This window comes from Brachionichthys hirsutus, chromosome 5 (assembly GCF_040956055.1).
Source record: "Brachionichthys hirsutus isolate HB-005 chromosome 5, CSIRO-AGI_Bhir_v1, whole genome shotgun sequence".
Taxonomy (NCBI): domain Eukaryota; kingdom Metazoa; phylum Chordata; class Actinopteri; order Lophiiformes; family Brachionichthyidae; genus Brachionichthys; species Brachionichthys hirsutus.
In genome coordinates, this window is record NC_090901.1 from 9,913,926 (window position 1) to 9,928,127 (window position 14,202).

Sequence of the window (14,202 nt, forward strand, 5' to 3'; positions counted from 1 at the left end):
CAAGACACCAACGGATCGGTCTTTCGCTCCCATAGGATGCTTCCCTCTTCATGTGTCGACTGCTTGTTACAGGTACACAATCTCTATGTACCTTTATCTGCACAAATCCATCTCATCCGTCTTTACCTTCAATGGGATGATGCTTCAAAGAGCGTTTTTAAAATGTGCCCCTAGTTCAAATTTGCAAGCAAACTAATCTAAATTATATTAGAGGCTATAAGAGACAACAGATTTCTGAGGGATTTATTGAAAATAAGAAAAAGTATATGTAATAATAAGTTGTAATCTTAATTTAAACTGTCATGTTATATGTTCATTTGCAATATAAATGAGGTGTATTTGTAAAATAGGCTTCATCCCCTCTATTTGACAGAAACGAATCTCGTATATCCCGGCTTCTGGAATAAAATACACCCGGCCCGGTCTTGCTTTCGGAGACATTGAGACAGAGAAGAGCAAAGGTAGGACGTTTCAAGACCAGACAACAATGGGAGATGCGTCTCTGCCTGCAGTCCTCCACAATGCGGAGACGAATAATGGTATCATCTCAACATGTTGAAACAATACTGCTTGTTCAATTTATAGACAATCACGCGGTCTGTCGCGACTCCGCTGCTCACTGCGCCCTCTAGGTCGCCGTTAACGCACACATGCATGTGGTGAAATAGGCCTTCAGCCTCACTGCACCATCAGGACAGGGTGGAGGAGGAAACTGGGCTCTGCTACTGTTGGAGACTCAAACACACACACACACAGAGAAAGACAGGACGAGCATCCCCATGAGTTTTCCCTACTGCTGTTCCCATGAAAAATTTACACAGTAGTGATCTCATCGGTTATTTCGAGCCCATCTCTGACCTAGGAATGTTTTAAAGAGCGAGTATCTGTCTCTGCTTTTTGAGGCATTTGTCTACATGTGGCATGACCCAAACTGTGTGTGTGAGTGTGTGCGCGGACATGAAAACCTGTGTTCGTTTGTGCACGCCTCTCTGTTTTATGATCTCCCTGCTGTGTTCAATACATGAAATTGCCTCGGAGATGGACTTGTCGTCTCAACTCACCTCACGGGGACAACTGTATTGAAACGCTCCTGGAATCGAAAACAGTCGATTTCACCCATCTCTCTGAGCGTGTCCTTGTAGCCGCACAAAGCGCTCGACTATTACGCGAATGCAAACACTTTCTCGTCCGCCTGCAGGATGCCGTGCGCTTGGAGAGCGCAAACGAAGACGCACACACAATCTAATGCTTTGGAGAGAACCTCATCAGCAAGACGAGACATTTCCAGGGGTTCCCTGTTGTCTCTCGTCGCGCACGCCGTTATTGCACAGTCGGCCTCCTCTTGAGATGAATAGTTTGGGTTTGAAGTATTGATGTATGAGGCTCACGTCTATTTGCATGTACGTTGACTACAAGTGCAATGAGGATGTATGTCATCATGTTGTATTTTGCAGTGGAGAGGCAGGCAGGCATGCGCTGCTGGATTTTTCTACTTGTGGACAAATAAGATGTATGCATTGATTTATTCCTACTTCCTGAAATTGTTCAGCAAAAAAAATCACTTATATAGCTGAATGAATTTTAAACATGCTGCCCTCTGTTTTGGTCGCCTGAAGGAAAATCAGTCTGTGTAGAGACTTTTTCTCATCAGTTATAGTTGCTACCGTTGTCTGTCTGGTTTGTCTGATGCCTCTCATCAAAAGCTCTTTCCTGCTTCCAATGGAAAGCGGTGGGAGTGAAACTGAAACGGTGAAGTTGTGAGACTTAAACCCAAAATAATGGCCTGAAAAATGCTAAAAAAAAAGCACCTGTAAGCCTGCAAATCCAGATGATGGTAGTCTGATCATCACAACACACGACCTTTCACACACAAAACTGCAACACCACTAGTATGAAAATAAATTCATTTATCCCTGCATTTAAAAGTGTTGTCAGCAAACCAACAGAATGCTACATAATATTTTTACATAACTGCCGTGTATTATCTAATCGTCATAGATGCTGCTTCAGGCGGAAGCCGTTTCAACAACATATGTCGGGCAGTTTAACGGCGTTACAAGCAGATGCTGTTTATTTAGAATCATGAGGTGAAAAGTTATTAACACAGCTGTCAAATGAATAGATTATATAAATAAATATATAAATTATAGAGCTGCTGTACTTCTATATAATATGAGGAATGCAATAGAGTACGTTGAATCCAACCGTGAATCTAGAACCAACAAGATCACTTCTCATTCATGTAAATACAGATATAGTATTCAAAATTATGCAGATAATCACAGATCAATAACCTGGACTACTGATCAAACCTGTAATTTAATGTGAGAGCTGTGAACTGCTACGCTTTCATATTGCATTCTAGCCTAAAATAAAGACCGGACACCTCCTACGCCCACATGACTTAGTAGACCAATCATGACGCTTCACATTTATTCACTTCCCTAAACTGACAAATACACACTTCGAGTCGGAAAGGTCAATTGACAGCTTGGCCTTATTTTCAGGAAGGTCACAGGAAATGCATTACGGAGCATGTGTGGACTGTGTATCAAAAACTAGAGCATGTAGCCGCAAACAGATGCTCAAAACTGCAAAATATCCGACATCAGCTGTCAAGGACACAGGAAGGAAGAATCTGAACGTCTATGTCTGCACATCAACAACACAAATGCGCAGAGGTTTGCTGTTATGAAATGATGCTTCATGTATTTTTTGCTGCAGCATGATGATAAAGTCGCTTGTGTTTTGATTCTGTCGTTCGCCAAATGTGAAAAGGCAAACTCATAAAACAGCAGCACAAAAAGGCAACATGGCTGGAAACATCTGAGTCTTTGCCTCCAACCAGTAAAAAACAAAAAATGACATGACGAATGAGAGCTGGAGCGACTTTAATTGCTCCCCCCCTGCAGTAAGACAACAAACACATGCAAATAGAAAGGCCCTCCGCCTGCTCGTATATCACAGATTCATCAACTGACTTAAAGGGCAGGCATTAGGCCGTGGAAATTCCTGCTGAAAAGTATTTGTACCGTGGACACAAATAATGAGGGATTACTGTCTCCCGTCCCAAAAGGATTATGCGATAAAATCAGGACTTCAAAAAAGTGATTTCAGGGGTATTTAGAAAATGTCTACATTACTTTTCAGTCCACATTTTATGATTTATTTATTTTTTTCAACCTTGAATGTTTTGTTTTTGATTAAAATCATGGAAAAGCTGACAGTGGAGCTTGCATGTCAAACACAGGTTAATCTGTCGTGTTTGTTAAAACAGAAACCCGGGAACACAATTCAAACCGAACTGAAACTACCACATCCTCCGAAATCCAAACTCTCCTGACTTTGACCTTGTGGCCCCATCCTCTCTCAGAGCAGAAGCGTGCCGTACCTTCACAGTAGGCGTTGTCGTCTCGCAGTGGGCGGAAGCCATCTTTGCAGACGCAGCAGTCTCCAGCCTCCAGGTTCACGCAGTCAGAGTGTTCCACGCAGCCGTGGCCATCTGAGCAGAAGTCATGACCTGCAGGAGGAGAGGAGCAAGGAGGGAGGTTTAAAGGCATCACATTTCATCGAGAAATAATACTGGCTATGACGTGATGGTGTCGGGGGGGGGGGGGGGGGGGATGCTTCCGCCGTACCTCTGCAGACTTTGCAGCATCTGTCACTCAGCGTGATCTGCTCGGATTCTGCACAGTTGAGTTCTGGACAGGGCTCACTGTGGACCACCTGATGCATGGTCTGGTCCTGTGACGGGCAGAAACACAATAATGAGTCCACTCTTACGGCCCCCACGCATCATTCGCAGAGGGCCCGGATGTAATTATGAAGGTAATTATTTATCTATTGTATCTCCTCTCCCACTCGCTCTCCTGAGTGTGTTCATTAGAAACAAATTACTGACTGGTCAATGGCATGTCTTTTTAGGTGGGAAAAAAAAAAAGGTTGTCCTCCTCTCTCCCGCTGTTATCATCTCTGATTTCCATCTCGATCGTTATTGTACAAATAGCGAATCAATCTTTCAAATTATCCCTGCAAGTGTGTTTCAGGCAGAGAGCAAAACTTGATTAGTAGGGTTCCTTTTCCCAGCATGCCTTTGGCAAGTCTGTCTAATGATCTCATCTGTGCCGCACTGAATGATGCTAATTTGAGTTATTAACACCAGACACAGTTGTAGAGAACAGACTATGTCTATTTTTATGACAAATATTTTAATTTCACATAATCTACAGGATGTCTCCTTCATCTCTCATGAATTCTACTCAAACACACACTTGGAAAAAAAATCAGGTACAAACTTCTCCTTCAAGTCCACAAACAACTTTCCAAACATTCTGGGGCGTATACCCCCCCAACACCCCAAACTGCAACCCGCAATTTCAGGTCGACAGAAGATCAGAGGCCTGACAAGCAGCTGTCAGGGGAAGCCAGTAGGAGTCGGTGGCGGCGGTGGACCGACTTGACAGAACTCCCCATCCCCTTGTCTTTGATCTTCGTGGGACTGCCAAGTCCGTAAACTGGGACCACAGATGGGCCAGGTGCGGACGAGACAGGTAGACAGCTGCATGAAGCCGCACCTTCCAGGGGAGCTTTGGAGAATTCACGGAGGGGCCGGTTGATCAGATAGAGTCGGATTATTAAAAACTCAAAGTCATTTTCCGGTGATGGATTGGGTCTGCCTGCTATAATGTCATCAAGCGAATTACTCCCAAAAGTGAGCGACCCCCTCCATCTGGTGCGCCAGGCAGACAAAGGCAAATACTATGCATAATTGCACGAAATGAATCCGATTTGGGATCCGTGTGGTGTCTAATGATTGGTGCTGAAGAATGGCAGCCTCGTCCGAGGACTGGCAGGTGCAATCCTCTGACCTCCGAGCGTAAACTTACTTAGAAAGGCGTGCGCCAATTTCTGTCAATCACAAAGAGTATGATGACAAGCCAGATCAGAGGAATCCAGCTGAGGTGAGAAATGTTTGCTGGCTCATCCAGGCTTGATTTGTGCGTTTGGGCTGTGGAATCGGTGATTTCATGCACCGCCACATGGACAGTAATGGAACCGAAGTGCTTGGTTACATGAGTTATTGTGATGCCTCTTCCTGAGGATTGATGAAATAATTTTGTGTAAGTACGTAGAAGTCTGTGTCTGGGTGTGTCTGTGTGTTCGTGTGTTTGTGTGTCCGTGTCGATGCGGCTTACCCTGCATTGGAACAGCAGGCATCTGCCCGAGGAGTCGCGCACCGCCTTCTGATCCCCCTCCACCAACTCTCTCCCAGCAAAGAGGCAGACAGCTGGTGGGAGACATGGAGACGTCATCGTCACGCCTTCAAATAAAAAAACTGACATCTGAGCAATCAGTGCAGCGTTCCACATTTCATCTCCGCTGTTTTCAATCCCAAAATGTTTCTCGATTCTAAAATTTAGGTTTTTTTTAATTAACATCCCCATAAACTGATCTTTAAGTTTACACTTTGTCATTGTTATCCAGCAAGTTCAGCCAATTGCGTCAAGCCAATTCATGCATATCAAAAGCTAATTATGCGCTGCCACTAAGAGAGCGATTAAATAATTAACGAGTTGAGAGGAAAAACACTCCACACCGCAACGCTGAGCAGAATCTGTTTCTGCGCAATTACAAGGTGAGAGAGGTGGAAAAAAAATAAAAAAAACACACACAGAAAGTCTGCGTTTGATGACTGGTTGCTGCTGGACAGATTCCCACCGACGTGAGGAAGAGAAATGACTGACACCACAGGTCAGGCTCCGTCACAGGGCGATATATCATGAAAGCGGTGGGCTTCTGAAACAGCCATTTGATGTTCTACTTGATAGATCATCAAAAAAAAATTAAAAAACACACTGCAAGGCCTTGCGCTGCCAGATAAGGTTTTAATTTGAAGAGCGAATGGTGTCCTTGTAGTGGGGAAACTTGTCTCCAGAGCCCAAAGCATGTGTGATTAGCTGTGTGTTTGTCTACCTGATGGAGATAAGCGAGCGCGACTATGTCGAGAGGAATGGGGGATTACCTTTCTGCGTGTTTGTGTAACGCCACGGTAGATTCAGAGTCGTGCATTAAAACCGGTGGAAACGATGCAGACGCAATGAGATTAGAATCCAAGACTCACGGCTTCCTGCTGATGAAGAGTTAAATCAGCAGCAAAGGCAGCGGAGCGTGGGAGTGAGTGGCGAGAAAGTTTTCAAGTGAAGTCAGCTTGCATAGGATAGCATTAGCATTTATAGTTTTATACATTTTGTTTTTGTCTATCCATCTCCTTGTTTTTGACTCTCCTCCCTGTCATTATCTCTCTCTCTCTCTCTCTCTCTCAACCCAGCCGGTCAGACAGATGAGCCTATAGGTTCTGTCCAAGGTTTCTGCCTGTTAAAGGGACGTTATTCCTTGCCTCCATTGCCAAAGTGCTTTCTCTTGTGGGTCAAGGTCAAGTTTGGGTTCTGTCTTTCTCTGCTAATCCTGTGAAGTGCCTTGAGATAACTTTCTGTTGTGATCTGGCGCTATATAAATTGTTTTTATTGAATTGAAATACTATTCCTGCATGAAATCTGCAGTGATGCATTTTTATTCAATATGCTATTTTCCTTTGATATCAGCGGTTTAATTTAAACACTCTAAGCCAATTAATTCCTCTACCGAACGCACGTACTGTTCTACACACAGGCAGCTCTGTCATCACGCTAAAAGCATTACATCACATATGTCCTTTTGTGCTGAGTGAATGCTGGGGTTTTAAAAGCCCCCCCTCTGAAATCCATTTATATTGAGGGGAAAATGGGATGCAGCCCCTCCATGTCGATATTTGATGAAACAGAATTACTTATCCAGCAAGAACACGGCAGACTCGTGAGCTAAAATAACGAACATTTAAGACGTTGTGATCGCCAGAGAGATCGTTTCAGCCATTTAGCATGACTTTCTTCTTCTCTCTTCTCGCAGCATGAGCATGTCTGCCGTAAATAGGGACGAATTTGTATCACATGCAGCTATGCCAGGTTTGCTTGGCTCACTGCGCTTGGTGGTCATTTGCATTTATCTCAAGAGGCACGTTAGGAGGTAGCTTAGCAACACAGCACAGCCCTGGTCACTTGTCAGGCGTCCCATGTGGAGGCGGGCTGTGTTCTCTAAATCTGGAGCTGGAGGTTGCTTTTCTCCGTCTTCTCCACGTGTTTGTGTGCAATTGTGCGACGGTGTTAAGTGTGGGAGGTGGATGAGGTGAAGGGCGCTCCACTCACGCTGGCACTCCTTGCAGCACGCGTCCTTTACGTAGGCAGGCGCTGTGCCCGCCGGGCACTGAGGGGACGGGCAGGAGATGGCCTCGCATTGCACCGTACCGTTCTGGTGAAGAGAGGGAAGAATAGCACCTTGTTAGAAGAGAAGCTCCTGCAGGCCGGCCGGAACCAGCTTTGTCGTCAGACTAGTACCAAGAGACTTTGATGGTTTGGACATGTCCAGAGGAGAGACGGGGACTATATTGGTAGAAGGATGCTGAGGATGGAACTGCCAGGGAACAGGGCTCGAGGTCGACCCAGGAGAAGATACATGGACGTAGTGAGGGAGGACATGAGAGTGGCTGGTGTTGGGGAGGACGATGCAAAGGACAGGTGGAAGTGGAGATGGCTGATTTGAAGAAAGTACCGTAGTAGTGTATCTCTACTGGATGCAGAAAGCTTTAAAAAGGTTAATGGTGCAGCACAGCTAACCTGCTAAAAGTACAGCCAATCTGCTAACGGCAAAGCTGATAGACGAACTATCTTCAGAAGTCGGCTCTGTTGCTAAATATATTCAATTAAAATCAACTTTAGATCAACATTCAGCACCTAAATCTCCCACCAGAAGGGCCTGACGCAGATATTTCCCCTGCAGTTCTTCCCACACTATCTGCTGGATGGGAGAATGGTGGCAGAAAACAAGGCTATGCTATTTAAAACAGCGCAGGTCCTGTGTTGTAAATCTATTCATAACATCCACTGGATTGTAACCCATAAACCTCATAAATTCAAGCGTCTTCTCCTCGCCTCCCGCTTCTCCCTGCGCCGGTTGTTAACATTGCTTCCACGGATGAAAGCTCTGCGACGGCAACACGCATGAACCTGATCCAACGTAATTGATAACATCTTAATGCATGACCTTTGCATTTTAAAGGTTGCAGCTAATTGCTACACATAAGGTGGGAACATATCCCGTCTAATTCCTTAATTGCAGCCTGGGAACGGCAACACACAGTCACCGGCGAATGAAGCCATTTCATTGGATGAGTGGGCAGAACAAATCCCTGATGATAATTATCATCTGTCAAGAGCAATTAGGTGCAGCACTCTGAGAGATATGTGATTTCCCTTTTATTGCGTGTAGACTGGCGACGCGTGAAGGCGTCTGATTGGCTGGATAGGATGGTTCAGTAGTAGCGGATGGGTTTCCTGTCCCAAAGCTGAGCAGGCTGACGGGGAGGGGAATCTCTGTGCTGATGCGGTGCAAGCCCCAAATCTACGATCGTTTCTAATTCTCCTTTTGCAGACTATTCACACTTTATGCAACACGAGTAAGACTTTAAAAGTATTGAGAATGACTAAGCAGCGTCGTCGTTCATTACGGAATCTTTTCTCGGGTAACTGCGGCAACAATGAGAATACAAGCTGTCAACAAAGGGGCCGCTGCACTCTGTACCTCCACCCACTCCCACCAGCCCCCCGCCCCAGCCCCCACCTTCACACACTTGATGAACAGAGGAGAAAAAGGTAAGACCTACAATGGGAGCGACAAATGTGGAAATGTGGAACACACAAAGACACGCAAAAACACACACACAGTGTTGCTGGCATCATCAAAAATGTCCTTGTAGCGCACACGCAAACACACTCACACTCGTATAAACACGCAAACAGCAGAACAATCACAGATTTCACGATACTCACACAGACCAACACACACACCCACTTGATTAAAAATGAATGTCCTCCCCTTCCTGTTTATTACTCTTACACACACACACACACACACACACGTTCTACAGTGTGTGCGAGGCCCCACCGAGCATGTGCAGTTCCTGCAGCCATCTGTCCAGCCTTCGTCCTCCCTGTAGACGACCCCCTTGACGCTGCAGGTTCTCTCACAATAGCAGCCTTCCAGCCCATTCATCTTCTCCTCCGCTCTGGACAGCTGCTCATGCCCCCCACCCCCCCCCCAAAAAAAAATACAAGAAGGAGAGAAGATGAAAGTCAGCCTCATTGTGCATCTATCTTCATATATATTTAAAGCAAACCAACGGCATCACAATGCAAGTTATTAGAAACAATCAGCCCCGTTTGCACTTGCAGGCTCTGCAGAAAAGACGCCAATAAAACGTTTGATGTTAATGCAACTCGAAATGCCCGTTGAAATGACTGGAAGGGACAGCAGGACATTAACTCGCTTGTATTTTATACCACAGCACAATTTGCAATAGATTATTTAAAGATGTAGTTACAACTGTTTTAAATGTTTTGTCCAATGACATCACGTTGCATTACCTTGCTGGATGTTTTGGCGAGGATGTCCTGCAGCTCCATGATTTTCTGCACAAGTCCATGGAAGTCATTGCAGGTTGGGCAAGCTGAGAACAGACCAGACAGCATTTTGAGACACAACTATGATTAACACTTTGAGGGGTTTTTGGTACATGATTTTTGTGGAAAATTCAGTTTTAATTCTACAAAACATAACAAATTCTAAAGAAAACAAATTATTTGGTTTAAAATACAAATAATATGTAATTATTTCTTATTTAACTTATTTATGAGATCATCGGCCGCTGACAGCATTTTCTCCATTTAAGTTCTACTATTGGAAGAATTTTCCGAGGTGCCCTCTCCACAGGAGGATATATTTATCTTTAACCACAATAAGAAGTCGTACCCTTTAGGAAGCCTGGGGACATAGAACAGCACGTTTGTTTCTGTGTCATCCCTGACTGAATATTTAGCAGGGGCTATTGCCACCGTGAGTGAGATTGTGATCACGTTATACACTTTTTTAGACGATATCTACTCCTGAAATGTGTGGGATGGGCTCCTGATACGGCCCGAGGTCATTTGTTTAGACAAACTTAAGAAACTCTTTGACATTAAACTTTTTCTATATAGATTAAAAACGAAAAGAAAAAAGAAAATCAGAACATTTGAGTATAATACATGCTTTATGTAAAATAAACTAAACGCTGCAATGTGATGGTAAAGGACTCACTTCTGTTCAGGTCTGGACACTGCGAGATGTAACCCTGTGGCATTACCAGGATCTCCACGTCCTGCATCACTCCCTGCACACACAGACACACACCAAACGTGTTTTAATCGAGCAACAAAGCACCTCCCACACGGCCGACCACACAATTAAAAGGACTTTAAACATGTTAATGTGTGGAGAGCGGATCAGGACCCTGATGGGTGGCGGTGGCCAAGCATGTTTATAGCACGGAAACATAAAGACAAGCCCGACGACTCGGTTCGTGAGAGATTCCGGTAACAATCGCAAATCTGTCGAGAGACAGCAGTGAGACGATTCCTGTGTTGTCGCTGTGATGAGTCATCTCACAACCAAACGCCAACTGGAAGTTTCACGAGCCAATAACGTGGGAGTTTTGAAAGGTGGATGGAATGTTTAGTTTTTCCTCCAATCTCCTCTGAAGCTTAAACAAGAGATACAGATTCAATTTGATATATATAAGAACCAATCCCTTCCTACTTTCATCAAACACACACACCTATACACTCACACACAGACATATACACTGAGTCAGGCTTGGATGTCCTGTCGCCATAGTAGCCTAGCCCATTTCATTACTTGAATGCACGCGTTTCTTTTCAAATCAGTACAACTTAGGACAAAGACAATAAAGGGGTGCAACAATACATGTATCCATGTCGAACTGTTCGATACAGGGGTCTCGGTTCGGTGCGCCCTATGAATCGAACAATACGCAAGCTGCTGAGACAGAAGCTACAACTGATGGTTAACGCTTTACAAATGCAAATGGTGGTAATTTCAATAAATTACAAGAAAAAAAATCCTTGTATCTTTTTTTTGTGTCAAAAAAATCTCGAACCGTGACAAAAACTTACCGAACCGTGAATTGTGTGTATTGTTGCTCCCCTAACATATATATATATATATATGTAGTCTTCTTTCCTCTATAGTTTGCCAGCCATACTTTTAAAATCCTGGAGGAATGATTTGATAATTTTTCGCAGCAGATGGAAGTCGTTTCTATCAAGCTCGTACCACGAAACGATGAGCCCATCCCTTCATCTGCATAAAAGTGATGTAAATGCATCTGTTAGACCGCACTGTTACAATGACAATCTTACATTTCTGAAACCATGGCATGCATTCAAATCGCATCAGTTAGAAGTGATTCATGATACCGACCTAAAGAGAGATAGACAGCTATTAATTCAATGACTGTGTAATGTTGTAAGATGTAAAATAACACAAACCAAAACATATCGGACTATGTAGAACAAAACAAACTGCCTACTTCAAGTAACCCATGGGCGCCACATCTGTGCCAGACGAGTGGCCGAAGTCACACTGACTGACCCACCCGTGCTGTACCATAGCCCGTTTTCTACAGAACACAATCACAAGAAGATACCGCTCATCCTGCACATCTTGAGAAAAAAATCACATCTGATGGTGTAATAAAATCTGATTTGCATCTTTCAGCAGTTTCTGTTTCTCGAGGCATCTGTGATTGCCCGCCTGAGAAGTAAATCATTTTCAATTTAGGGGAACAATTGGCGACATCAGGATATAAATCAAACACAAGTGACACACTTGCCGATGAGATCTAAAAAAAATCTGTTTCCCGACAATATAGCAAGACAGAAATACGTTTAGCTATTTCATTGTTTGGGGATTATAATGAATGAAATTCAGAGATACGAATCATTCAGACTCAAGTCTTTCAGATTTCCATTGAGGGATGTGATTGTCCCAGTGGGTCACCTCCAGCTTCTTCTTTCATCTACCAATTAAGGCAGAAATGTAACAGTGGGGAGTGTGTAAAACATGAACACGCACACGTAGGCACAAAATACACACGCTTAACCACACCATTAAGCACAGAGCCAGTCATCAGCGGACTGATTAAATAGTTATAGTTGTGGGTAAGCTGACGTCTTGCCCCACCGTGTCTCCCCAGGTGGTATATTTGAGTGCAGTCCAGCCTGCGAGAGGAGATATGTGTCTCCCTGCCTGATAAACAAGACAATAGACTAAGCTTAATGAGCACAATCCAGAGGCTATTTAATGATTTCTCCCAAATAAGCGCTGTGGGAGTTGCTGAGATAATTGCAGTGGGTTTAGCTGCAGACTAAGGAAAAGGGAACAAACAATGACAAAAAAAACAACAAAAAAAGTCAATTTCTAGGCAGAGCAACCCTTAAATTAAAATGGTAAGCCTTGAGAAAAGCATGCAATTAAATCCAACAGCTTTAATAAATAAAACCAAACAAGCTAAACAAAGAAGCGGAAGATACAGTAAAACCGAGACTGAGGGGGTGTGAAAGCTGGTGCAGTCGCTGAAATGCATTACGAGTCATTGTCGTTCTGAATCATTCATCGACATCCGTGCACCGCAAAAAAAAAAAAAAAAGTTTGTGCTAACCTTGAAAAAGCCATGAGCTGCATTTCTCTGTCCGAGCCAGACAGAGGCCTCCTCAGGTATGTCCATATAAGGGGCGTCCACCACACGCTCATAGATCCTGCAAAGCAAATAAAGCTTGTAAGACTCCTTTGCATTGTCTGTTTTCTCATTTTGCCACATATTTTTTTACCAGATCGGAAGCACCTCTTCCCTGGACACAGCATATGCTGGCCTGTTGATTCTGAATTCTACGATCTGTTTCCCTGAGGTGGGTATAGATAGCCACAGGCTTTCTGCGAGGCACACGGCGTCACCGTCTGCTTCTTTTATCGTGCCAAAGAAAACATTCACACGCAAACAGGAACTCTCCTTTGTAACAGCTAAAGGTGGTCGTTCAAAATTGGGACGCAACGGTCCAATTTGTACAATACCTGAGCACGCTGACGAAAATGTAAAATGTGTTTGCCGGAACTCATTGGATCATTCTTATTTAAGGAAACTTAAAAAAGGTAGAAAATGGAAAATATTGACAGAAAAAACACAGAATTCTGCAATGTTGTTAATATAAATCCCAATTTAATGTGACTCAGTCCCATCTGGGTTGAAATCTGATCCACCTCATCCATTTTATACGGATTACATCTTCATTTTGAGTTTAAAAGGACTACAAAGACAAAGAACATCCCTTACCAGCACGCAATTTAAGACGTGTCTGATCATGACATCCCAGATTTACTGCATAGCCGTTCCCAGCAGCTTACCGGTTGCAGTCGACGTGTAGTATGATGTGAGAGGCACTGACAGCCACAGACACCTTGTGCCACTGCCCATCGGCCAGGCTGTAAGGGAACACCTCGGTGTGAGCCTGTTGGCCTTTGGTACGGTAATGAAGGCGCACCTCGCTGCGCTGGCCGCTGCTCTCCAGCTCCAGGAACCTATTCAGAGATTCATCTCATCACAGATTTTATGATGCTATATGGCTGCTAAGTGCAACATCAGCAACACATGGAAAGGTAAAACTCTAAAACTCAACATTGACAAATTAGCATTGGTACAGAATCTTCTCCAGCAGACCAGAGACCCCCCCCCCTCCTCCATCGTGATTCTGATGAAAGCGCTGCAGACACAAACCCATCTCCTCTGCTTTAACACACTGACTTGTTTAATCTGGAGTCATTTGCTTTGAACATTATTTAAAATAAAAAAACACTTAAGCAAGTATGACATTGCAATTAATTAATCTGCAAACCAAATCTAATCGATTTACTCTCCTGGAGCGATGCACGCACATTCATCCCCGACTCCATATATGCACCAGCTAACGCCTCTGATGCTAAATTACCCTTTGCAACGCTGCTCTTGTTGCATATGAATGGATGGCACGGTTAATCGGCTGTGGGGAAAGTCATTAACATCCCTCTGAGCTCTCTCCTCAGGACCGACTTTAATGTATAAATTGTTCAATCAATGCAGTGTGTGGATTCAGATGGCTGTTCTGATCATCCAACGGCTCAGCTACCACAAACTAATGGAAAACATTAGCAGGCTAACTGCGGATAGTCTCTCATCAATTT

The 14,202-nt window shown here is 44.0% G+C and overlaps 1 protein-coding gene across 1 annotated transcript in view; it reads right to left on the reverse strand.

Moving 5' to 3' along the window:
* nell2a (neural EGFL like 2a) overlaps positions 1–14,202 on the reverse strand; it is a 56,930-nt gene that overhangs the window by 34,962 nt on the left and 7,766 nt on the right. The window contains exons 4-12 of the mRNA XM_068739231.1: positions 13,390–13,563; positions 12,650–12,746; positions 10,228–10,300; positions 9,516–9,598; positions 9,037–9,165; positions 7,242–7,344; positions 5,196–5,287; positions 3,639–3,744; positions 3,392–3,520 (exon numbers count right to left, since the gene is read on the reverse strand). Coding sequence (XP_068595332.1) covers positions 3,392–3,520; positions 3,639–3,744; positions 5,196–5,287; positions 7,242–7,344; positions 9,037–9,165; positions 9,516–9,598; positions 10,228–10,300; positions 12,650–12,746; positions 13,390–13,563 — 986 coding nt within the window. The remainder of the gene's footprint in view (positions 1–3,391; positions 3,521–3,638; positions 3,745–5,195; positions 5,288–7,241; positions 7,345–9,036; positions 9,166–9,515; positions 9,599–10,227; positions 10,301–12,649; positions 12,747–13,389; positions 13,564–14,202) is intronic.